The sequence below is a fragment of the Bos javanicus genome, chromosome 25 (genome assembly GCF_032452875.1).
Source record: "Bos javanicus breed banteng chromosome 25, ARS-OSU_banteng_1.0, whole genome shotgun sequence".
Classification (NCBI taxonomy): Eukaryota; Metazoa; Chordata; class Mammalia; order Artiodactyla; family Bovidae; genus Bos; species Bos javanicus.
The window spans coordinates 42405029-42428634 of record NC_083892.1 but is presented as its reverse complement, the minus strand read 5'-3'; the positions used below and the strand labels follow the sequence as shown (position 1 = coordinate 42428634).

The 23606-nt window shown below is 60.1% G+C and overlaps 4 protein-coding genes across 4 annotated transcripts; all 4 read right to left on the bottom strand.

Moving 5' to 3' along the window:
- Positions 1–22: 22 nt before the first annotated feature.
- Positions 23–4014, bottom strand: LOC133238858 (ubiquitin carboxyl-terminal hydrolase 17-like protein 6). The gene has a single exon (XM_061402454.1). It carries the CDS (start codon positions 3839–3841, stop codon positions 2228–2230), a length of 1614 nt encoding a protein of 537 aa, XP_061258438.1. The 5' UTR covers positions 3842–4014; the 3' UTR covers positions 23–2227.
- A 2763-nt stretch (positions 4015–6777) lies between these two features.
- On the bottom strand, positions 6778–8640 carry LOC133238863 (ubiquitin carboxyl-terminal hydrolase 17-like protein 6). The gene has a single exon (XM_061402459.1). The coding sequence runs from the start codon at positions 8465–8467 to the stop codon at positions 6866–6868; it is 1602 nt and encodes a 533-aa protein (XP_061258443.1). The 5' UTR covers positions 8468–8640; the 3' UTR covers positions 6778–6865.
- A 626-nt stretch (positions 8641–9266) lies between these two features.
- Positions 9267–13258, bottom strand: LOC133238861 (ubiquitin carboxyl-terminal hydrolase 17-like protein 6). The gene has a single exon (XM_061402457.1). The coding sequence runs from the start codon at positions 13083–13085 to the stop codon at positions 11484–11486; it is 1602 nt and encodes a 533-aa protein (XP_061258441.1). The 5' UTR covers positions 13086–13258; the 3' UTR covers positions 9267–11483.
- An 800-nt stretch (positions 13259–14058) lies between these two features.
- On the bottom strand, positions 14059–18015 carry LOC133238862 (ubiquitin carboxyl-terminal hydrolase 17-like protein 6). Its single transcript, XM_061402458.1, has one exon. The coding sequence runs from the start codon at positions 17706–17708 to the stop codon at positions 16107–16109; it is 1602 nt and encodes a 533-aa protein (XP_061258442.1). The 5' UTR covers positions 17709–18015; the 3' UTR covers positions 14059–16106.
- Between the last annotated feature and the right edge of the window lie 5591 nt (positions 18016–23606).

The following is a 23606-nucleotide window of genomic DNA, read 5'->3' as shown; positions in this document are numbered from 1 at the left end:
TTTCCTGCTTGGTGTTTTAGGGTTTTTTGAGTTTTTTTTTTTTTTCCATTTATTTTTAAACTTTTTTTTAAATTTTGTGTTCATTTTGTTATTTTTTTGTTGCTTTTATTCTCTTTCTCTCTTTTATATACACTAGTTGACTCATACAGTCGTCTTTCGAATTCCGGGGCTCAAAATGCGGTATAACTCAAGGTATAAAAAAGGTTTCCCTCCTGGAGGAGGATGACTCTTGCTGTCCTTCTCGGTGTGTGACATGTGTGTTTGTTGGCTCTCCCGTCCTGGACATTATGCTTGCCTTCCAGGACTATGGGGGTTTGACCGTCCACAGGTTTACCATAGCTGGAGTGTTGATTCCGTTGGTCCTTACTAGGAAAGAAGGGCCCTGACCCCGTTTACTTCCTTAGCCTATTGCACCCCTCCCACCTCCCGCTCCCCCCATCCCATCCTAGGAGCCTACCGCTTTGTGCTTTATGATCCAAGTGCTCACACCCTTGCTGTCCCCTTACCTCCTTCCCATGGCACAGAGAAACGAGATCAGCCAGGATTTTTCTCTCTTTTGCACGGATTTCGCCCAGCATAAGGCCACCTTCCCTTTCCCTCTGTCACGCCACCCCAATCGACATTCTTCTCCTCCTCCTCCTCCTCCTCCTCCTCCTTCTTCAGAGGGTGTGGATGGGGCAAGCAGTAAGTCCATTTGAGACGATGGGGCGGAGGAAGATGCGTGGTGATGATGAGGGCGGACTGTGGGTGGCTCCGCTTCCTCGTGCAGGGCACGCTTGTTCGTGTTCTCGGGGGAAGATACTGCTCATCATTCTTTGTCCTCTCTACGTGCGGAGGGCATGGTGCGGCGTAGGTAGCCATGCGGGGGAAACAAGCCATCGGAACGTTCTCTGTTCCTTGCCACGCCGACTAGCGCAGTCAGGAGCCAGAGTTGGCCCTCGAGGTCGGAGATGTTACATCGCAACTTCCCGGTCTGCCGTTTGATGGAGGGTTTGGGGTTTGAAGCCATCAGCCAAGCCAAAGAAAGAAAAACGCAAGAGGTGGTCGATAAGGGGCCTCAGGTGCCCCTCCAGCGGGTCACGGGCCCATGAGGCAGTCGAGAAAGCAGCTAGGGGAGGACAGCTTCCCCACCGCCCCAGGCACTTTGGAGGCCGGCCGCATCTCCTCGCGTCCAGAGGCGTTTGCCCGGGGCCCAGCTGGATGAGACTGCCAGACAGGACGGGCAGAGTCGGAAGTCCAGTTGTCTTGCTATCACAATCTAGGGTAGGCTCGGGTCTTTCCTCAGTGCGGGGAGGACCTTTGCTTTCAGAAATGAACGTTGCGCGACATGTCTCCACTCAGGCACCGGTGCGATGCTGGTGGAGAAGTTTCTTTGGGACTGGTTGGGTTGCCTTTCTCCCCTTGGCCTTCGTGTTGGTGCTGGTGGTGCTGGTGGTGCTGGTGGTGCTGGTGGTGCTGGTGGCGGTGCTCATGGCCTTGTGGATCGCTTCTCCTGTTTGGCACTTGGAGCTTCTCCAGCGTACTCCTTGCACCGGACATGGAGCCCCAGGGATCTTTGCGGACGAGCGTCGTGCCGGGGACGCGCGCATCCCCGCCTCATTCCTGCCGGACCCTCCGCCAAGTAGCACGAGGCCTCCCAAGGACAGACACCCATAAAGGCTGCTTGCCCGTCTTCTCCCCGGACGCCTCTCGACGTCTGGGGCATTTTCGAGAGCCTGACCGGCCGGAAGGAGACGGTTCATGGACCTGCACCCGCTCTTCCCTGCCCCCCGAAGGGCTCCCGAGATCTTCTCCTTGCTCGGCTGGCTGTGAGCGCTCTGTGAGGCGTCTCCAGGCCGCGTCACTCACCCGAGGCCAGCGGTGCGGCCAGGGAACGGAGACGGGGAACGAAAGGCAAACCCACACCCAAAGTCCCATCCCGAGAGGACTCTCCCACCCTCGCAGAAGTGGGAGGCCCTCGGACCGTGCCCAGGCCCGCTCATGCACCCCATCACCCCATCCTCTCCAGCGACTTCCCAGCAGAGCCAGCCCTCCAGAGCTCAGCCGCTCAGGCACGAGCCCGTCCCAAGTGAACACCGAGACCCCGGGCACACTCCAGGCCCCGCTTTTCCCAGGAGGCTGCATCACGCACACGGCCGAGAGGAACTCGCTCCGCGTCGGAACTCTTGGTGCGTCACACAGGGCGTGCCCCACACAGCGTGTGCCTGGGCGTCTGCACGCATGTGCGTCAGAGCCGACCTACCGCCACAGCCCCAGAGACGGCCGCGGCTTCTTGTTCTTCCCCTTGGTGGCTCTGGCCCTCCCGCTGGCACAAGGGCCGTTGCCGACGTTCCTCGGCCCCGGAGGCGGGGTGTCCGTGCTGGGACGGTCGAGCCGCTCGTGCTCCTGTTGGGGGCGGCGTGCGGTTTCTCCCTCCTCCGTGTTTGGACTGGTGAATCACGACTGCGCCGGCCGGCAGGGCAGACGGGACCTTCCGCAGCTCCAAGGCCGCCTTCGGTCGGCTGTGTTCTTGCAGGCGTCTCCACTGCTCTAAGCTCATCCCTTCGACCTCTGTGTCCCCCGGGGACTCCTCCGGCCCAGGAGCTCTGCCGCTGGCGTCTCCTGCAGGCTGCCCGGGGTCTGTGGGGTCAGCCCCGACGGCGGCCGCTGCCCCTCCCCCAGCGCCCCCTTCCCACGCACCCTCCCGGGCGTAGAACAGGACGTAGGCGCTCTGGCTCAGGGCAGCGGTCTCGTCACAGGCGGTCACCTTGGCATCGTCCATCTTATACCATTGGCCGTTGCCCGCTCGGACGTAACAGAAGTAGTGTCCTCGCTCACAGCTCCACCCGGAGTGCACCAGCACGGCATAGAGCACGTAGCCCAGTGGCCCTGCCTTCCGCTCGGACGTGTAGGGCTGCAGGTCCAGGCACTGGGGATAGCGCACCTCCTGAGCCCTTTTGGCCCCGCTCACCGGTGTGAACCGCTTCAGCACCAGCACCAGGACCTGGGAGGTGCTGTGCAAAGTCAACCTCTTGGTGGCAGGCACCTTCCGGAGACAGACGCCACAGTCATAGGCATTGTCCGCGTCCAGCTTCTCGGGCTTCACCAGCTCTCTCAGAGCTTGCTCCACACTCTGAGCCGCCGTGATATCCAGGCTGATGTCCAGATAAGGGTCGAACGTGTCCGAGACACCGAGGCAGCGGAGACACTGGATCTGAGACCTCCAGGTCCCGCCGAAGATCTGACGGATGACGGTGGTGTCCTCGGAGGCATGGCCCGACGGCTGGGATGCACTCAAGCACCCTTGCTGCATGGCATTCAGAGTGAACATCAGAAACTCGTGGGCATCTTCCTGCTGGTGTCTGTGGAAGCCCGCCAGCAGGTCCTTGCGGGGCCGGATCACCTCTCCCGCGTGAAGGAGGGCTCGGGTCACGTGAGCTCGCATGGCACAGAGCGTGCAGGCGCTGCGGGCCGCACAGAGGGTGGCGTGCTGCTGGGACACCATCCAGCTGGCCAGGGGCGGCGTGTGGCTCAGACACTGCAGCGCCGCATTCACGTAGCAGGTGTTCCCCAGGTTCTGAAGCCCAGCCCCCACCCCCCACGGCCCCTTCCAACTCAGGGCGCCTTTCTGGCCAGGCGTCAGCCCTGCTGACCCAGGAGCCAAGTCACCCCGCTGGGGACGCCCAAGCGCCGGCGACGGCCCCTCAGGGACAGAGGGTCCCCGAAGGGCATCCGCACCAGCGGCGCTGGGCCCACAACCTTGCCCTCCGGGGAAGACGTCGAAGGGAGACGGACACACACCGCCCCCGTGCTCAGAAGCAGCCCCCGGGGCTCTGCACACAAGGCCCACGAGGGTTTCCATCTCCTACCTGCAGCTGCACGCCGACGCCTCCTTCCCTCAGACGGTCCGGCTCCAGAAAAGGGCCTGGGCCCCGCCCCCTCGGGCCTTTGGGGGCTTCCCCACAGCCCCACCCCCGCACGTGCAGGCTCCTCATTGGCTGAGGCGGCCGAGGGCGTGCCCACTCCCACTCCCGCCATCCAGCCACCCACACTTTTCTCGGGGAATTCCCCTTGACGAGGCCCCACACGCACTTCCGACCTGACCCCCTGGACCAAAGGGCTCAGGATGCAAATGATTCGGGGGCATTGGGCCTTCCAGCCTTGCCCGCTAGAGATTCACTGCGGGGCTTCCAAGTTCAGCACACAAATGCCGGCTGCACAGGACTTCCGTGGGCTCACCATTCACATCCTAACACACGTGTGGAAACATATGTCTGCCCACCGAACCTCTCCCCTTTAGGGGTCTCCCGACCCCAGACCCCTGCCTGAGGACAACCCCTCCCCGGACAACAATAAACCCTTGCCTCAACTTTGCGCTCCAGCGAGGTCCTCCCCAATTTCTATGCGTTCTCACTGGACACTCTTCTAGCGTTCAGGGTCCTAGCACCAAAAGATGCCAGCAGAGTGCCACATATGCTTTTCTCCCTTCAGGGCCGTTGCTCAAGACCCAAAGCGAGCTCATTTAGAAAGGCATAGGCTTCCTGCAACTTTGGATTCATTTCTGCAGCTCCTTTTCTCTCTCCGCTGCCCTTTTTTCTTCCTTTTCCTTCTTCCTTTATCATTTACTTTTTTTTTTTTTTTTCCTGCTTGGTGTTTTAGGGTTTTTTGAGTTTTTTTTTTTTTTCCATTTATTTTTAAACTTTTTTTTAAATTTTGTGTTCATTTTGTTATTTTTTTGTTGCTTTTATTCTCTTTCTCTCTTTTATATACACTAGTTGACTCATACAGTCGTCTTTCGAATTCCGGGGCTCAAAATGCGGTATAACTCAAGGTATAAAAAAGGTTTCCCTCCTGGAGGAGGATGACTCTTGCTGTCCTTCTCGGTGTGTGACATGTGTGTTTGTTGGCTCTCCCGTCCTGGACATTATGCTTGCCTTCCAGGACTATGGGGGTTTGACCGTCCACAGGTTTACCATAGCTGGAGTGTTGATTCCGTTGGTCCTTACTAGGAAAGAAGGGCCCTGACCCCGTTTACTTCCTTAGCCTATTGCACCCCTCCCACCTCCCGCTCCCCCCATCCCATCCTAGGAGCCTACCGCTTTGTGCTTTATGATCCAAGTGCTCACACCCTTGCTGTCCCCTTACCTCCTTCCCATGGCACAGAGAAACGAGATCAGCCAGGAGTTTTCTCTCTTTTGCACGGATTTCGCCCAGCATAAGGCCACCTTCCCTTTCCCTCTGTCACGCCACCCCAATCGACATTCTCCTCCTCCTCCTCCTCCTCCTCCTCCTCCTTCTTCAGAGGGTGTGGATGGGGCAAGCAGTAAGTCCATTTGAGACGATGGGGCGGAGGAAGATGCGTGGTGATGATGAGGGCGGACTGTGGGTGGCTCCGCTTCCTCGTGCAGGGCACGCTTGTTCGTGTTCTCGGGGGAAGATACTGCTCATCATTCTTTGTCCTCTCTACGTGCGGAGGGCATGGTGCGGCGTAGGTAGCCATGCGGGGGAAACAAGCCATCGGAACGTTCTCTGTTCCTTGCCACGCCGACTAGCGCAGTCAGGAGCCAGAGTTGGCCCTCGAGGTCGGAGATGTTACATCGCAACTTCCCGGTCTGCCGTTTGATGGAGGGTTTGGGGTTTGAAGCCATCAGCCAAGCCAAAGAAAGAAAAACGCAAGAGGTGGTCGATAAGGGGCCTCAGGTGCCCCTCCAGCGGGTCACGGGCCCATGAGGCAGTCGAGAAAGCAGCTAGGGGAGGACAGCTTCCCCACCGCCCCAGGCACTTTGGAGGCCGGCCGCATCTCCTCGCGTCCAGAGGCGTTTGCCCGGGGCCCAGCTGGATGAGACTGCCAGACAGGACGGGCAGAGTCGGAAGTCCAGTTGTCTTGCTATCACAATCTAGGGTAGGCTCGGGTCTTTCCTCAGTGCGGGGAGGACCTTTGCTTTCAGAAATGAACGTTGCGCGACATGTCTCCACTCAGGCACCGGTGCGATGCTGGTGGAGAAGTTTCTTTGGGACTGGTTGGGTTGCCTTTCTCCCCTTGGCCTTCGTGTTGGTGCTGGTGGTGCTGGTGGTGCTGGTGGTGCTGGTGGTGCTGGTGGTGCTGGTGGCGGTGCTCATGGCCTTGTGGATCGCTTCTCCTGTTTGGCACTTGGAGCTTCTCCAGCGTACTCCTTGCACCGGACATGGAGCCCCAGGGATCTTTGCGGACGAGCGTCGTGCCGGGGACGCGCGCATCCCCGCCTCATTCCTGCCGGACCCTCCGCCAAGTAGCACGAGGCCTCCCAAGGACAGACACCCATAAAGGCTGCTTGCCCGTCTTCTCCCCGGACGCCTCTCGACGTCTGGGGCATTTTCGAGAGCCTGACCGGCCGGAAGGAGACGGTTCATGGACCTGCACCCGCTCTTCCCTGCCCCCCGAAGGGCTCCCGAGATCTTCTCCTTGCTCGGCTGGCTGTGAGCGCTCTGTGAGGCGTCTCCAGGCCGCGTCACTCACCCGAGGCCAGCGGTGCGGCCAGGGAACGGAGACGGGGAACGAAAGGCAAACCCACACCCAAAGTCCCATCCCGAGAGGACTCTCCCACCCTCGCAGAAGTGGGAGGCCCTCGGACCGTGCCCAGGCCCGCTCATGCACCCCATCACCCCATCCTCTCCAGCGACTTCCCAGCAGAGCCAGCCCTCCAGAGCTCAGCCGCTCAGGCACGAGCCCGTCCCAAGTGAACACCGAGACCCCGGGCACACTCCAGGCCCCGCTTTTCCCAGGAGGCTGCATCACGCACACGGCCGAGAGGAACTCGCTCCGCGTCGGAACTCTTGGTGCGTCACACAGGGCGTGCCCCACACAGCGTGTGCCTGGGCGTCTGCACGCATGTGCGTCAGAGCCGACCTACCGCCACAGCCCCAGAGACGGCCGCGGCTTCTTGTTCTTCCCCTTGGTGGCTCTGGCCCTCCCGCTGGCACAAGGGCCGTTGCCGACGTTCCTCGGCCCCGGAGGCGGGGTGTCCGTGCTGGGACGGTCGAGCCGCTCGTGCTCCTGTTGGGGCGGCGTGCGGTTTCTCCCTCCTCCGTGTTTGGACTGGTGAATCACGACTGCGCCGGCCGGCAGGGCAGACGGGACCTTCCGCAGCTCCAAGGCCGCCTTCGGTCGGCTGTGTTCTTGCAGGCGTCTCCACTGCTCTAAGCTCATCCCTTCGACCTCTGTGTCCCCCGGGGACTCCTCCGGCCCAGGAGCTCTGCCGCTGGCGTCTCCTGCAGGCTGCCCGGGGTCTGTGGGGTCAGCCCCGACGGCGGCCGCTGCCCCTCCCCCAGCGCCCCCTTCCCACGCACCCTCCCGGGCGTAGAACAGGACGTAGGCGCTCTGGCTCAGGGCAGCGGTCTCGTCACAGGCGGTCACCTTGGCATCGTCCATCTTATACCATTGGCCGTTGCCCGCTCGGACGTAACAGAAGTAGTGTCCTCGCTCACAGCTCCACCCGGAGTGCACCAGCACGGCATAGAGCACGTAGCCCAGTGGCCCTGCCTTCCGCTCGGACGTGTAGGGCTGCAGGTCCAGGCACTGGGGATAGCGCACCTCCTGAGCCCTTTTGGCCCCGCTCACCGGTGTGAACCGCTTCAGCACCAGCACCAGGACCTGGGAGGTGCTGTGCAAAGTCAACCTCTTGGTGGCAGGCACCTTCCGGAGACAGACGCCACAGTCATAGGCATTGTCCGCGTCCAGCTTCTCGGGCTTCACCAGCTCTCTCAGAGCTTGCTCCACACTCTGAGCCGCCGTGATATCCAGGCTGATGTCCAGATAAGGGTCGAACGTGTCCGAGACACCGAGGCAGCGGAGACACTGGATCTGAGACCTCCAGGTCCCGCCGAAGATCTGACGGATGACGGTGGTGTCCTCGGAGGCATGGCCCGACGGCTGGGATGCACTCAAGCACCCTTGCTGCATGGCATTCAGAGTGAACATCAGAAACTCGTGGGCATCTTCCTGCTGGTGTCTGTGGAAGCCCGCCAGCAGGTCCTTGCGGGGCCGGATCACCTCTCCCGCGTGAAGGAGGGCTCGGGTCACGTGAGCTCGCATGGCACAGAGCGTGCAGGCGCTGCGGGCCGCACAGAGGGTGGCGTGCTGCTGGGACACCATCCAGCTGGCCAGGGGCGGCGTGTGGCTCAGACACTGCAGCGCCGCATTCACGTAGCAGGTGTTCCCCAGGTTCTGAAGCCCAGCCCCCACCCCCCACGGCCCCTTCCAACTCAGGGCGCCTTTCTGGCCAGGCGTCAGCCCTGCTGACCCAGGAGCCAAGTCACCCCGCTGGGGACGCCCAAGCGCCGGCGACGGCCCCTCAGGGACAGAGGGTCCCCGAAGGGCATCCGCACCAGCGGCGCTGGGCCCACAACCTTGCCCTCCGGGGAAGACGTCGAAGGGAGACGGACACACACCGCCCCCGTGCTCAGAAGCAGCCCCCGGGGCTCTGCACACAAGGCCCACGAGGGTTTCCATCTCCTACCTGCAGCTGCACGCCGACGCCTCCTTCCCTCAGACGGTCCGGCTCCAGAAAAGGGCCTGGGCCCCGCCCCCTCGGGCCTTTGGGGGCTTCCCCACAGCCCCACCCCCGCACGTGCAGGCTCCTCATTGGCTGAGGCGGCCGAGGGCGTGCCCACTCCCACTCCCGCCATCCAGCCACCCACACTTTTCTCGGGGAATTCCCCTTGACGAGGCCCCACACGCACTTCCGACCTGACCCCCTGGACCAAAGGGCTCAGGATGCAAATGATTCGGGGGCATTGGGCCTTCCAGCCTTGCCCGCTAGAGATTCACTGCGGGGCTTCCAAGTTCAGCACACAAATGCCGGCTGCACAGGACTTCCGTGGGCTCACCATTCACATCCTAACACACGTGTGGAAACATATGTCTGCCCACCGAACCTCTCCCCTTTAGGGGTCTCCCGACCCCAGACCCCTGCCTGAGGACAACCCCTCCCCGGACAACAATAAACCCTTGCCTCAACTTTGCGCTCCAGCGAGGTCCTCCCCAATTTCTATGCGTTCTCACTGGACACTCTTCTAGCGTTCAGGGTCCTAGCACCAAAAGATGCCAGCAGAGTGCCACATATGCTTTTCTCCCTTCAGGGCCGTTGCTCAAGACCCAAAGCGAGCTCATTTAGAAAGGCATAGGCTTCCTGCAACTTTGGATTCATTTCTGCAGCTCCTTTTCTCTCTCCGCTGCCCTTTTTTCTTCCTTTTCCTTCTTCCTTTATCATTTACTTTTTTTTTTTTTTTTCCTGCTTGGTGTTTTAGGGTTTTTTGAGTTTTTTTTTTTTTTCCATTTATTTTTAAACTTTTTTTTAAATTTTGTGTTCATTTTGTTATTTTTTTGTTGCTTTTATTCTCTTTCTCTCTTTTATATACACTAGTTGACTCATACAGTCGTCTTTCGAATTCCGGGGCTCAAAATGCGGTATAACTCAAGGTATAAAAAAGGTTTCCCTCCTGGAGGAGGATGACTCTTGCTGTCCTTCTCGGTGTGTGACATGTGTGTTTGTTGGCTCTCCCGTCCTGGACATTATGCTTGCCTTCCAGGACTATGGGGGTTTGACCGTCCACAGGTTTACCATAGCTGGAGTGTTGATTCCGTTGGTCCTTACTAGGAAAGAAGGGCCCTGACCCCGTTTACTTCCTTAGCCTATTGCACCCCTCCCACCTCCCGCTCCCCCCATCCCATCCTAGGAGCCTACCGCTTTGTGCTTTATGATCCAAGTGCTCACACCCTTGCTGTCCCCTTACCTCCTTCCCATGGCACAGAGAAACGAGATCAGCCAGGAGTTTTCTCTCTTTTGCACGGATTTCGCCCAGCATAAGGCCACCTTCCCTTTCCCTCTGTCACGCCACCCCAATCGACATTCTCCTCCTCCTCCTCCTCCTCCTCCTCCTCCTTCTTCAGAGGGTGTGGATGGGGCAAGCAGTAAGTCCATTTGAGACGATGGGGCGGAGGAAGATGCGTGGTGATGATGAGGGCGGACTGTGGGTGGCTCCGCTTCCTCGTGCAGGGCACGCTTGTTCGTGTTCTCGGGGGAAGATACTGCTCATCATTCTTTGTCCTCTCTACGTGCGGAGGGCATGGTGCGGCGTAGGTAGCCATGCGGGGGAAACAAGCCATCGGAACGTTCTCTGTTCCTTGCCACGCCGACTAGCGCAGTCAGGAGCCAGAGTTGGCCCTCGAGGTCGGAGATGTTACATCGCAACTTCCCGGTCTGCCGTTTGATGGAGGGTTTGGGGTTTGAAGCCATCAGCCAAGCCAAAGAAAGAAAAACGCAAGAGGTGGTCGATAAGGGGCCTCAGGTGCCCCTCCAGCGGGTCACGGGCCCATGAGGCAGTCGAGAAAGCAGCTAGGGGAGGACAGCTTCCCCACCGCCCCAGGCACTTTGGAGGCCGGCCGCATCTCCTCGCGTCCAGAGGCGTTTGCCCGGGGCCCAGCTGGATGAGACTGCCAGACAGGACGGGCAGAGTCGGAAGTCCAGTTGTCTTGCTATCACAATCTAGGGTAGGCTCGGGTCTTTCCTCAGTGCGGGGAGGACCTTTGCTTTCAGAAATGAACGTTGCGCGACATGTCTCCACTCAGGCACCGGTGCGATGCTGGTGGAGAAGTTTCTTTGGGACTGGTTGGGTTGCCTTTCTCCCCTTGGCCTTCGTGTTGGTGCTGGTGGTGCTGGTGGTGCTGGTGGTGCTGGTGGTGCTGGTGGCGGTGCTCATGGCCTTGTGGATCGCTTCTCCTGTTTGGCACTTGGAGCTTCTCCAGCGTACTCCTTGCACCGGACATGGAGCCCCAGGGATCTTTGCGGACGAGCGTCGTGCCGGGGACGCGCGCATCCCCGCCTCATTCCTGCCGGACCCTCCGCCAAGTAGCACGAGGCCTCCCAAGGACAGACACCCATAAAGGCTGCTTGCCCGTCTTCTCCCCGGACGCCTCTCGACGTCTGGGGCATTTTCGAGAGCCTGACCGGCCGGAAGGAGACGGTTCATGGACCTGCACCCGCTCTTCCCTGCCCCCCGAAGGGCTCCCGAGATCTTCTCCTTGCTCGGCTGGCTGTGAGCGCTCTGTGAGGCGTCTCCAGGCCGCGTCACTCACCCGAGGCCAGCGGTGCGGCCAGGGAACGGAGACGGGGAACGAAAGGCAAACCCACACCCAAAGTCCCATCCCGAGAGGACTCTCCCACCCTCGCAGAAGTGGGAGGCCCTCGGACCGTGCCCAGGCCCGCTCATGCACCCCATCACCCCATCCTCTCCAGCGACTTCCCAGCAGAGCCAGCCCTCCAGAGCTCAGCCGCTCAGGCACGAGCCCGTCCCAAGTGAACACCGAGACCCCGGGCACACTCCAGGCCCCGCTTTTTCCCAGGAGGCTGCATCACGCACACGGCCGAGAGGAACTCGCTCCGCGTCGGAACTCTTGGTGCGTCACACAGGGCGTGCCCCACACAGCGTGTGCCTGGGCGTCTGCACGCATGTGCGTCAGAGCCGACCTACCGCCACAGCCCCAGAGACGGCCGCGGCTTCTTGTTCTTCCCCTTGGTGGCTCTGGCCCTCCCGCTGGCACAAGGGCCGTTGCCGACGTTCCTCGGCCCCGGAGGCGGGGTGTCCGTGCTGGGACGGTCGAGCCGCTCGTGCTCCTGTTGGGGCGGCGTGCGGTTTCTCCCTCCTCCGTGTTTGGACTGGTGAATCACGACTGCGCCGGCCGGCAGGGCAGACGGGACCTTCCGCAGCTCCAAGGCCGCCTTCGGTCGGCTGTGTTCTTGCAGGCGTCTCCACTGCTCTAAGCTCATCCCTTCGACCTCTGTGTCCCCCGGGGACTCCTCCGGCCCAGGAGCTCTGCCGCTGGCGTCTCCTGCAGGCTGCCCGGGGTCTGTGGGGTCAGCCCCGACGGCGGCCGCTGCCCCTCCCCCAGCGCCCCCTTCCCACGCACCCTCCCGGGCGTAGAACAGGACGTAGGCGCTCTGGCTCAGGGCAGCGGTCTCGTCACAGGCGGTCACCTTGGCATCGTCCATCTTATACCATTGGCCGTTGCCCGCTCGGACGTAACAGAAGTAGTGTCCTCGCTCACAGCTCCACCCGGAGTGCACCAGCACGGCATAGAGCACGTAGCCCAGTGGCCCTGCCTTCCGCTCGGACGTGTAGGGCTGCAGGTCCAGGCACTGGGGATAGCGCACCTCCTGAGCCCTTTTGGCCCCGCTCACCGGTGTGAACCGCTTCAGCACCAGCACCAGGACCTGGGAGGTGCTGTGCAAAGTCAACCTCTTGGTGGCAGGCACCTTCCGGAGACAGACGCCACAGTCATAGGCATTGTCCGCGTCCAGCTTCTCGGGCTTCACCAGCTCTCTCAGAGCTTGCTCCACACTCTGAGCCGCCGTGATATCCAGGCTGATGTCCAGATAAGGGTCGAACGTGTCCGAGACACCGAGGCAGCGGAGACACTGGATCTGAGACCTCCAGGTCCCGCCGAAGATCTGACGGATGACGGTGGTGTCCTCGGAGGCATGGCCCGACGGCTGGGATGCACTCAAGCACCCTTGCTGCATGGCATTCAGAGTGAACATCAGAAACTCGTGGGCATCTTCCTGCTGGTGTCTGTGGAAGCCCGCCAGCAGGTCCTTGCGGGGCCGGATCACCTCTCCCGCGTGAAGGAGGGCTCGGGTCACGTGAGCTCGCATGGCACAGAGCGTGCAGGCGCTGCGGGCCGCACAGAGGGTGGCGTGCTGCTGGGACACCATCCAGCTGGCCAGGGGCGGCGTGTGGCTCAGACACTGCAGCGCCGCATTCACGTAGCAGGTGTTCCCCAGGTTCTGAAGCCCAGCCCCCACCCCCCACGGCCCCTTCCAACTCAGGGCGCCTTTCTGGCCAGGCGTCAGCCCTGCTGACCCAGGAGCCAAGTCACCCCGCTGGGGACGCCCAAGCGCCGGCGACGGCCCCTCAGGGACAGAGGGTCCCCGAAGGGCATCCGCACCAGCGGCGCTGGGCCCACAACCTTGCCCTCCGGGGAAGACGTCGAAGGGAGACGGACACACACCGCCCCCGTGCTCAGAAGCAGCCCCCGGGGCTCTGCACACAAGGCCCACGAGGGTTTCCATCTCCTACCTGCAGCTGCACGCCGACGCCTCCTTCCCTCAGACGGTCCGGCTCCAGAAAAGGGCCTGGGCCCCGCCCCCTCGGGCCTTTGGGGGCTTCCCCACAGCCCCACCCCCGCACGTGCAGGCTCCTCATTGGCTGAGGCGGCCGAGGGCGTGCCCACTCCCACTCCCGCCATCCAGCCACCCACACTTTTCTCGGGAATTCCCCTTGACGAGGCCCCACACGCACTTCCGACCTGACCCCCTGGACCAAAGGGCTCAGGATGCAAATGATTCGGGGGCATTGGGCCTTCCAGCCTTGCCCGCTAGAGATTCACTGCGGGGCTTCCAAGTTCAGCACACAAATGCCGGCTGCACAGGACTTCCGTGGGCTCACCATTCACATCCTAACACACGTGTGGAAACATATGTCTGCCCACCGAACCTCTCCCCTTTAGGGGTCTCCCGACCCCAGACCCCTGCCTGAGGACAACCCCTCCCCGGACAACAATAAACCCTTGCCTCAACTTTGCGCTCCAGCGAGGTCCTCCCCAATTTCTATGCGTTCTCACTGGACACTCTTCTAGCGTTCAGGGTCCTAGCACCAAAAGATGCCAGCAGAGTGCCACATATGCTTTTCTCCCTTCAGGGCCGTTGCTCAAGACCCAAAGCGAGCTCATTTAGAAAGGCATAGGCTTCCTGCAACTTTGGATTCATTTCTGCAGCTCCTTTTCTCTCTCCGCTGCCCTTTTTTCTTCCTTTTCCTTCTTCCTTTATCATTTACTTTTTTTTTTTTTTTTCCTGCTTGGTGTTTTAGGGGTTTTTGAGTTTTTTTTTTTTCCATTTATTTTTAAACTTTTTTTTAAATTTTGTGTTCATTTTGTTATTTTTTTGTTGCTTTTATTCTCTTTCTCTCTTTTATATACACTAGTTGACTCATACAGTCGTCTTTCGAATTCCGGGGCTCAAAATGCGGTATAACTCAAGGTATAAAAAGGTTTCCCTCCTGGAGGAGGATGACTCTTGCTGTCCTTCTCGGTGTGTGACATGTGTGTTTGTTGGCTCTCCCGTCCTGGACATTATGCTTGCCTTCCAGGACTATGGGGGTTTGACCGTCCACAGGTTTACCATAGCTGGAGTGTTGATTCCGTTGGTCCTTACTAGGAAAGAAGGGCCCTGACCCCGTTTACTTCCTTAGCCTATTGCACCCCTCCCACCTCCCGCTCCCCCCATCCCATCCTAGGAGCCTACCGCTTTGTGCTTTATGATCCAAGTGCTCACACCCTTGCTGTCCCCTTACCTCCTTCCCATGGCACAGAGAAACGAGATCAGCCAGGATTTTTCTCTCTTTTGCACGGATTTCGCCCAGCATAAGGCCACCTTCCCTTTCCCTCTGTCACGCCACCCCAATCGACATTCTCCTCCTCCTCCTCCTCCTCCTCCTCCTCCTTCTTCAGAGGGTGTGGATGGGGCAAGCAGTAAGTCCATTTGAGACGATGGGGCGGAGGAAGATGCGTGGTGATGATGAGGGCGGACTGTGGGTGGCTCCGCTTCCTCGTGCAGGGCACGCTTGTTCGTGTTCTCGGGGGAAGATACTGCTCATCATTCTTTGTCCTCTCTACGTGCGGAGGGCATGGTGCGGCGTAGGTAGCCATGCGGGGGAAACAAGCCATCGGAACGTTCTCTGTTCCTTGCCACGCCGACTAGCGCAGTCAGGAGCCAGAGTTGGCCCTCGAGGTCGGAGATGTTACATCGCAACTTCCCGGTCTGCCGTTTGATGGAGGGTTTGGGGTTTGAAGCCATCAGCCAAGCCAAAGAAAGAAAAACGCAAGAGGTGGTCGATAAGGGGCCTCAGGTGCCCCTCCAGCGGGTCACGGGCCCATGAGGCAGTCGAGAAAGCAGCTAGGGGAGGACAGCTTCCCCACCGCCCCAGGCACTTTGGAGGCCGGCCGCATCTCCTCGCGTCCAGAGGCGTTTGCCCGGGGCCCAGCTGGATGAGACTGCCAGACAGGACGGGCAGAGTCGGAAGTCCAGTTGTCTTGCTATCACAATCTAGGGTAGGCTCGGGTCTTTCCTCAGTGCGGGGAGGACCTTTGCTTTCAGAAATGAACGTTGCGCGACATGTCTCCACTCAGGCACCGGTGCGATGCTGGTGGAGAAGTTTCTTTGGGACTGGTTGGGTTGCCTTTCTCCCCTTGGCCTTCGTGTTGGTGCTGGTGGTGCTGGTGGTGCTGGTGGTGCTGGTGGTGCTGGTGGTGCTGGTGGCGGTGCTCATGGCCTTGTGGATCGCTTCTCCTGTTTGGCACTTGGAGCTTCTCCAGCGTACTCCTTGCACCGGACATGGAGCCCCAGGGATCTTTGCGGACGAGCGTCGTGCCGGGGACGCGCGCATCCCCGCCTCATTCCTGCCGGACCCTCCGCCAAGTAGCACGAGGCCTCCCAAGGACAGACACCCATAAAGGCTGCTTGCCCGTCTTCTCCCCGGACGCCTCTCGACGTCTGGGGCATTTTCGAGAGCCTGACCGGCCGGAAGGAGACGGTTCATGGACCTGCACCCGCTCTTCCCTGCCCCCCGAAGGGCTCCCGAGATCTTCTCCTTGCTCGGCTGGCTGTGAGCGCTCTGTGAGGCGTCTCCAGGCCGCGTCACTCACCCGAGGCCAGCGGTGCGGCCAGGGAACGGAGACGGGGAACGAAAGGCAAACCCACACCCAAAGTCCCATCCCGAGAGGACTCTCCCACCCTCGCAGAAGTGGGAGGCCCTCGGACCGTGCCCAGGCCCGCTCATGCACCCCATCACCCCATCCTCTCCAGCGACTTCCCAGCAGAGCCAGCCCTCCAGAGCTCAGCCGCTCAGGCACGAGCCCGTCCCAAGTGAACACCGAGACCCCGGGCACACTCCAGGCCCCGCTTTTTCCCAGGAGGCTGCATCACGCACACGGCCGAGAGGAACTCGCTCCGCGTCGGAACTCTTGGTGCGTCACACAGGGCGTGCCCCACACAGCGTGTGCCTGGGCGTCTGCACGCATGTGCGTCAGAGCCGACCTACCGCCACAGCCCCAGAGACGGCCGCGGCTTCTTGTTCTTCCCCTTGGTGGCTCTGGCCCTCCCGCTGGCACAAGGGCCGTTGCCGACGTTCCTCGGCCCCGGAGGCGGGGTGTCCGTGCTGGGACGGTCGAGCCGCTCGTGCTCCTGTTGGGGCGGCGTGCGGTTTCTCCCTCCTCCGTGTTTGGACTGGTGAATCACGACTGCGCCGGCCGGCAGGGCAGACGGGACCTTCCGCAGCTCCAAGGCCGCCTTCGGTCGGCTGTGTTCTTGCAGGCGTCTCCACTGCTCTAAGCTCATCCCTTCGACCTCTGTGTCCCCCGGGGACTCCTCCGGCCCAGGAGCTCTGCCGCTGGCGTCTCCTGCAGGCTGCCCGGGGTCTGTGGGGTCAGCCCCGACGGCGGCCGCTGCCCCTCCCCCAGCGCCCCCTTCCCACGCACCCTCCCGGGCGTAGAACAGGACGTAGGCGCTCTGGCTCAGGGCAGCGGTCTCGTCACAGGCGGTCACCTTGGCATCGTCCATCTTATACCATTGGCCGTTGCCCGCTCGGACGTAACAGAAGTAGTGTCCTCGCTCACAGCTCCACCCGGAGTGCACCAGCACGGCATAGAGCACGTAGCCCAGTGGCCCTGCCTTCCGCTCGGACGTGTAGGGCTGCAGGTCCAGGCACTGGGGATAGCGCACCTCCTGAGCCCTTTTGGCCCCGCTCACCGGTGTGAACCGCTTCAGCACCAGCACCAGGACCTGGGAGGTGCTGTGCAAAGTCAACCTCTTGGTGGCAGGCACCTTCCGGAGACAGACGCCACAGTCATAGGCATTGTCCGCGTCCAGCTTCTCGGGCTTCACCAGCTCTCTCAGAGCTTGCTCCACACTCTGAGCCGCCGTGATATCCAGGCTGATGTCCAGATAAGGGTCGAACGTGTCCGAGACACCGAGGCAGCGGAGACACTGGATCTGAGACCTCCAGGTCCCGCCGAAGATCTGACGGATGACGGTGGTGTCCTCGGAGGCATGGCCCGACGGCTGGGATGCACTCAAGCACCCTTGCTGCATGGCATTCAGAGTGAACATCAGAAACTCGTGGGCATCTTCCTGCTGGTGTCTGTGGAAGCCCGCCAGCAGGTCCTTGCGGGGCCGGATCACCTCTCCCGCGTGAAGGAGGGCTCGGGTCACGTGAGCTCGCATGGCACAGAGCGTGCAGGCGCTGCGGGCCGCACAGAGGGTGGCGTGCTGCTGGGACACCATCCAGCTGGCCAGGGGCGGCGTGTGGCTCAGACACTGCAGCGCCGCATTCACGTAGCAGGTGTTCCCCAGGTTCTGAAGCCCAGCCCCCACCCCCCACGGCCCCTTCCAACTCAGGGCGCCTTTCTGGCCAGGCGTCAGCCCTGCTGACCCAGGAGCCAAGTCACCCCGCTGGGGACGCCCAAGCGCCGGCGACGGCCCCTCAGGGACAGAGGGTCCCCGAAGGGCATCCGCACCAGCGGCGCTGGGCCCACAACCTTGCCCTCCGGGGAAGACGTCGAAGGGAGACGGACACACACCGCCCCCGTGCTCAGAAGCAGCCCCCGGGGCTCTGCACACAAGGCCCACGAGGGTTTCCATCTCCTACCTGCAGCTGCACGCCGACGCCTCCTTCCCTCAGACGGTCCGGCTCCAGAAAAGGGCCTGGGCCCCGCCCCCTCGGGCCTTTGGGGGCTTCCCCACAGCCCCACCCCCGCACGTGCAGGCTCCTCATTGGCTGAGGCGGCCGAGGGCGTGCCCACTCCCACTCCCGCCATCCAGCCACCCACACTTTTCTCGGGGAATTCCCCTTGACGAGGCCCCACACGCACTTCCGACCTGACCCCCTGGACCAAAGGGCTCAGGATGCAAATGATTCGGGGGCATTGGGCCTTCCAGCCTTGCCCGCTAGAGATTTCACTGCGGGGCTTCCAAGTTCAGCACACAAATGCCGGCTGCACAGGACTTCCGTGGGCTCACCATTCACATCCTAACACACGTGTGGAAACATATGTCTGCCCACCGAACCTCTCCCCTTTAGGGGTCTCCCGACCCCAGACCCCTGCCTGAGGACAACCCCTCCCCGGACAACAATAAACCCTTGCCTCAACTTTGCGCTCCAGCGAGGTCCTCCCCAATTTCTATGCGTTCTCACTGGACACTCTTCTAGCGTTCAGGGTCCTAGCACCAAAAGATGCCAGCAGAGTGCCACATATGCTTTTCTCCCTTCAGGGCCGTTGCTCAAGACCCAAAGCGAGCTCATTTAGAAAGGCATAGGCTTCCTGCAACTTTGGATTCATTTCTGCAGCTCCTTTTCTCTCTCCGCTGCCCTTTTTTCTTCCTTTTCCTTCTTCCTTTATCATTTACTTTTTTTTTTTTTTTTCCTGCTTGGTGTTTTAGGGGTTTTTGAGTTTTTTTTTTTTTTTCCATTTATTTTTAAACTTTTTTTTAAATTTTGTGTTCATTTTGTTATTTTTTTGTTGCTTTTATTCTCTTTCTCTCTTTTATATACACTAGTTGACTCATACAGTCGTCTTTCGAATTCCGGGGCTCAAAATGCGGTATAACTCAAGGTATAAAAAAGGTTTCCCTCCTGGAGGAGGATGACTCTTGCTGTCCTTCTCGGTGTGTGACATGTGTGTTTGTTGGCTCTCCCGTCCTGGACATTATGCTTGCCTTCCAGGACTATGGGGGTTTGACCGTCCACAGGTTTACCATAGCTGGAGTGTTGATTCCGTTGGTCCTTACTAGGAAAGAAGGGCCCTGACCCCGTTTACTTCCTTAGCCTATTGCACCCCTCCCACCTCCCGCTCCCCCCATCCCATCCTAGGAGCCTACCGCTTTGTGCTTTATGATCCAAGTGCTCACACCCTTGCTGTCCCCTTACCTCCTTCCCATGGCACAGAGAAACGAGATCAGCCAGGATTTTTCTCTCTTTTGCACGGATTTCGCCCAGCATAAGGCCACCTTCCCTTTCCCTCTGTCACGCCACCCCAATCGACATTCTTCTCCTCCTCCTCCTCCTTCTTCAGAGGGTGTGGATGGGGCAAGCAGTAAGTCCATTTGAGACGATGGGGCGGAGGAAGATGCGTGGTGATGATGAGGGCGGACTGTGGGTGGCTCCGCTTCCTCGTGCAGGGCACGCTTGTTCGTGTTCTCGGGGGAAGATACTGCTCATCATTCTTTGTCCTCTCTACGTGCGGAGGGCATGGTGCGGCGTAGGTAGCCATGCGGGGGAAACAAGCCATCGGAACGTTCTCTGTTCCTTGCCACGCCGACTAGCGCAGTCAGGAGCCAGAGTTGGCCCTCGAGGTCGGAGATGTTACATCGCAACTTCCCGGTCTGCCGTTTGATGGAGGGTTTGGGGTTTGAAGCCATCAGCCAAGCCAAAGAAAGAAAAACGCAAGAGGTGGTCGATAAGGGGCCTCAGGTGCCCCTCCAGCGGGTCACGGGCCCATGAGGCAGTCGAGAAAGCAGCTAGGGGAGGACAGCTTCCCCACCGCCCCAGGCACTTTGGAGGCCGGCCGCATCTCCTCGCGTCCAGAGGCGTTTGCCCGGGGCCCAGCTGGATGAGACTGCCAGACAGGACGGGCAGAGTCGGAAGTCCAGTTGTCTTGCTATCACAATCTAGGGTAGGCTCGGGTCTTTCCTCAGTGCGGGGAGGACCTTTGCTTTCAGAAATGAACGTTGCGCGACATGTCTCCACTCAGGCACCGGTGCGATGCTGGTGGAGAAGTTTCTTTGGGACTGGTTGGGTTGCCTTTCTCCCCTTGGCCTTCGTGTTGGTGCTGGTGGTGCTGGTGGTGCTGGTGGTGCTGGTGGTGCTGGTGGCGGTGCTCATGGCCTTGTGGATCGCTTCTCCTGTTTGGCACTTGGAGCTTCTCCAGCGTACTCCTTGCACCGGACATGGAGCCCCAGGGATCTTTGCGGACGAGCGTCGTGCCGGGGACGCGCGCATCCCCGCCTCATTCCTGCCGGGCCCTCCGCCAAGTAGCACGAGGCCTCCCAAGGACAGACACCCATAAAGGCTGCTTGCCCGTCTTCTCCCCGGACGCCTCTCGACGTCTGGGGCATTTTCGAGAGCCTGACCGGCCGGAAGGAGACGGTTCATGGACCTGCACCCGCTCTTCCCTGCCCCCCGAAGGGCTCCCGAGATCTTCTCCTTGCTCGGCTGGCTGTGAGCGCTCTGTGAGGCGTCTCCAGGCCGCGTCACTCACCCGAGGCCAGCGGTGCGGCCAGGGAACGGAGACGGGGAACGAAAGGCAAACCCACACCCAAAGTCCCATCCCGAGAGGACTCTCCCACCCTCGCCGAAGTGGGAGGCCCTCGGACCGTGCCCAGGCCCGCTCATGCACCCCATCACCCCATCCTCTCCAGCGACTTCCCAGCAGAGCCAGCCCTCCAGAGCTCAGCCGCTCAGGCACGAGCCCGTCCCAAGTGAACGCCGAGACCCCGGGCACACTCCAGGCCCCGCTTTTTCCCAGGAGGCTGCAGCACGCACACGGCCGAGAGGAACTCGCTCCGCGTCGGAACTCTTGGTGCGTCACACAGGGCGTGCCCCACACAGCGTGTGCCTGGGCGTCTGCACGCATGTGCGTCAGAGCCGACCTACCGCCACAGCCCCAGAGACGGCCGCGGCTTCTTGTTCTTCCCCTTGGTGGCTCTGGCCCTCCCGCTGGCACAAGGGCCGTTGCCGACGTTCTTCGGCCCCGGAGGCGGGGTGTCCGTGCTGGGACGGTCGAGCCGCTCGTGCTCCTGTCGGGGCGGCGTGCGGTTTCTCCCTCCTCCGTGTTTGGACTGGTGAATCACGACTGCGCCGGCCGGCGGGGCAGACTGGACCTTCCGCAGCTCCAAGGCCGCCTTCGGTCGGCTGTGTTCTTGCAGGCGTCTCCACTGCTCTAAGCTCATCCCTTCGACCTCTGTGTCCCCCGGGGACTCCTCCGGCCCAGGAGCTCTGCCGCTGGCGTCTCCTGCAGGCTGCCCGGGGTCTGTGGGGTCAGCCCCGACGGCGGCCGCTGCCCCTCCCCCAGCGCCCCCTTCCCACGCACCCTCCCGGGCGTAGAACAGGACGTAGGCGCTCTGGCTCAGGGCAGTGGTCTCGTCACAGGCGGTCACCTTGGCATCGTCCATCTTATACCATTGGCCGTTGCCCGCTCGCACCACAAATGTAGTGGCCTCGCTCACAGGTCCTCACTGGAACATAGTATTTTCAATACTCTCTGCCTGAATTTTTCTTGAAGAAATGTAAAATTTTAGTAAATTTTGCCCAATGAAATAAATCTTTTTTAAGTAATGTAAATCTGGCCATATTAGTCTCAGTAATCTCAGAATAAACACAAAGACATCAAATATTTATTCATAATTAAAATTTTTTAAAGAATCAAGTCATTTACATGATATTACATCTGCATGACACATTGACATGTTTGATTCCACAGTTGCATTTTCACTTAGTATCAGGTGGTTGCTTTAGCCTCTCCTTTGTGTGTGTGTGTGTTTGTGGCTTGAATGATTGCATGCTTCCCTATTCTTGCCACCCTGGTGTTGCTTAGAGACCCTGGATATTTTATGAGAGCAATGGCCACACCACACTAAGAGGCCTAACCCTGTCTCTGTCTTGTGTCTTCAGGAGCTCAATGCATACAAAACGTGTATGAAAGGTCCAGATGTGAAAGCTCAGGCTTCCAGTTGATTCACACCTCCTATGTAAAGGGAATTGTCTTCTTCTACCCTCATGGGCATAATTGGGACCAGATGTGAGGACAAAGTGTACGATGGGTCCAGGTGCAAAAAGTCAGTCATCCCCTTGCTTCATACCTGCGGTGCAAAGGGAAAATCCTTCCTTTGGGAAAACAGCTCAGAGCTCATAGAGACAAGGGCTGCCCCCTGCAGAGTGGGGCCAGTCGCCTCTGGTGGGGAAGACTGGGGTGATGACTGACTGTCTGGGGGCTCCCAGGATGAGGCAAGAGGCCGAGGAGCCCAAGTCTGCAGAGCCAAGGTCATACCAACCCCTCCTTGGATCTGCGTCTGTCTGAGTGGAGCAGTGACTTTAAGGGGCTAGGATGCCAGCTGCCTGCCTGGAGGCCACAGGAGGAGGAGGCAGAAAAGCAGGTGGTGTGGCTCGTTTTGGTTTCTGAAGACACTTCTTTCTGGCACCAGGTGCCAAGCTATGCGAAAGATTGTATTCTTTTTATAAAACTGCTTTCGCTGTTCTAATTCATTTGCCTTTCCATCTTAGTTCGTTTAAAAGATAAATGTACAAATGTATATATATTTTTTTCTTTTAGCACCAGTGGAAATCCTATAACTTGGCTATTTTATCCAACAATTCATCATACAGATCTTTCCAAGTCAGTACCGATACAAATTTCCTTCCCAGATCCCTCTTAATGGCTGTTTCCTGAATGATCTGTTTTTATACTGAGTGCTACTAATATCAACACTCTTAGTACACAGGTATTTGCACAAATGTTCCTCCCACGCTGAGTTGTTATCTTGGACCTTCCGTGTGGAATATGAAAAGGTGATCTATGGCTGTTTATCATTCATTTCTTTGATGGCTTCTGAAGAGACTGTTTTAAAACAAATGTTGTATCATGATTCCACTCTTTCTATTCCACAGAATAAAAATCATTCATACATGATTTTACCCAGTCCTTTCATGGTTTCAGTTTTACCGTCCACACAGTCTAAGTCTCACTAAATTCCTAAGTCCGCCCGGGAGCAGGGACCTGCCCTCTGGGCCGCCTGGGGCCCAGCCTCGGGAATCGCTGAGGAGCGCGCCTTCTCCCGCAGCTGCCCGGGGAGGTCTTCCCAGCTCCCGCCCTCCCGTCTGGTGTCTGGGTCTCCGCGCCCTGCCGGGCCGGGAGCCGGCTCCCAGGCGGACGCCCGGGAGAAGCGGGGCGTCAGGGCGGCCCGGCGGTCGGGGTCCGCCCGGGGCCGTGTGCGCCGCCCGTCGGGAGCCACCCAGCGGCCGCCGTGAGCCGGTCCCTTCCTGGGGAACGTTGGCGACTCCCGCGAAGGTTCGGCCGCCGAGCCCGGGGCAGAGCTCCAGAGGCCGGGGTGACAGCGGCAACGCTCCCGGTGCCATGAGACCCGGGAGGAGCCTGCTGTCTCCGGAGATTCGGGCTGCAGGTCGGCGGACAGGGCGGGCGGCGGCGGGCGGTGTCGCTGCCCGGCCGGGTGGACCAGCGCGCCGCGGGGCCCCTTCTGCCCGCGGGCACCGCCGGGGCAGCTGAGCGCGAGCAGGAAAGGTCACGGCGCCGGCGTCCGCGGGGTTACACCTTCTCCATGTTTCCCACGCGCCCGGAGGTGCGGACCACACGGATGCACGCAGACATGTCCAGTCTTCCCAGCCTCCCCCATGGACCCCGATAGTCCCGATTCACAAACGTGTGTCCTCTCCCCGGAGACGGCCGGCCCTGGTGTCCAGAACCGGAGGCACCGGCAGGGACCACGGGCCGCCCGTCCTCCTCCCCGAAGTGCGCCGGAAGCGCTTCC